This window comes from Pygoscelis adeliae, unplaced genomic scaffold (genome assembly GCF_000699105.1).
Source record: "Pygoscelis adeliae isolate BGI_AS28 unplaced genomic scaffold, ASM69910v1 Scaffold138, whole genome shotgun sequence".
NCBI lineage: Eukaryota > Metazoa > Chordata > Aves > Sphenisciformes > Spheniscidae > Pygoscelis > Pygoscelis adeliae.
In genome coordinates, this window is record NW_008825265.1 from 336273 (window position 1) to 337239 (window position 967).

General features: G+C 49.9%; 1 protein-coding gene across 1 annotated transcript in view; it reads right to left on the reverse strand.

Annotated features, from left to right (window-relative positions):
• Positions 1-967, reverse strand: part of CKS2 (CDC28 protein kinase regulatory subunit 2) — a 6085-nt gene that overhangs the window by 3885 nt on the left and 1233 nt on the right. The window contains exon 2 of the mRNA XM_009329605.1: positions 371-588. Within this exon, the coding sequence (XP_009327880.1) occupies positions 371-588 (218 nt within the window). The remainder of the gene's footprint in view (positions 1-370; positions 589-967) is intronic.

Consider the following 967-nt stretch of genomic DNA (forward strand, 5'->3'; position numbering starts at 1 on the left):
CATGGCAGGCAGCGGGAGGGAGCCTTCTCCCGCCTCCTAATAAAGCTTCAGGTGCAAATTAAATGCGTGCGGTGCCCTGGTGCCACTCCTGTACTGCGCTCCCTGGGGCCGGGTGGGTTTTGTGAGCTCGTCGCGCGCTGGGCTACGGTTGCCTCACGGCTGTCCCCCGACTTGAGGGGCCGTGGCGTCCGTAGTACTTGAGCGCTACAAAACAAGCACGGGGGTGTGCAGAGGTGCGTGGGGTCTGCGGGCAGGGTTTCAGCTTACAAACGTTCTTGCCCAGCAAAAGAGCACCGTAAATACTTCCATGGTAAAACACAAGCAGCAGCTTGCCAGGATCTGTTAAGAGGCACTGCGGTTCCTAGGATACGAGTGTTCTTTTTGGCATTGGGATTTTTCAGTAGGTAGATCCTGAATTCTGCGCTTTCCCGAACTCCAGTGGTATTTCATGGGTGTAGTCGCCCTGTGAGATGAGGTAAGCGTGGTGGGAATGTTGCCAGAAAGGGCGATCTCACCATTGTCTTTGTCTTCACGTTCTGTGTGCCTGGCCTGCAGCGTGCTGCTGTCTCCTCTCCTTGTTGGGCCTCTCTGGTAAAAGAAGACGAGTTTAATTTTCTGCTTTCATGGTGCTATCAGAAATGCGGGTATTGTCCGTGATCATGTAATACATCTGTCTGAGAACTCTTCTGATGGGGGAAAAAAACCCTGAAGTCATGTGAGGCACAAGTGCGTGGGTAGGGATCATTGTTTTAGCAGCATTGTTTTTGCTAGTACTGCAGCCTGAAGTTTACACCAGTCTCACGCCTTACAACTGTTAGAAGGAGTGCTTATCATAATCCAGCAGTAATATTTTTCTCTTAACCGGACTGGATCTTAAGGCACGTTGACACATGTCATTTACAGGCAAACTGAAGTCAGTATTTTTGTACTGGTGTAGTTAAACGTGTGAAATTCCTTTCATAAACAA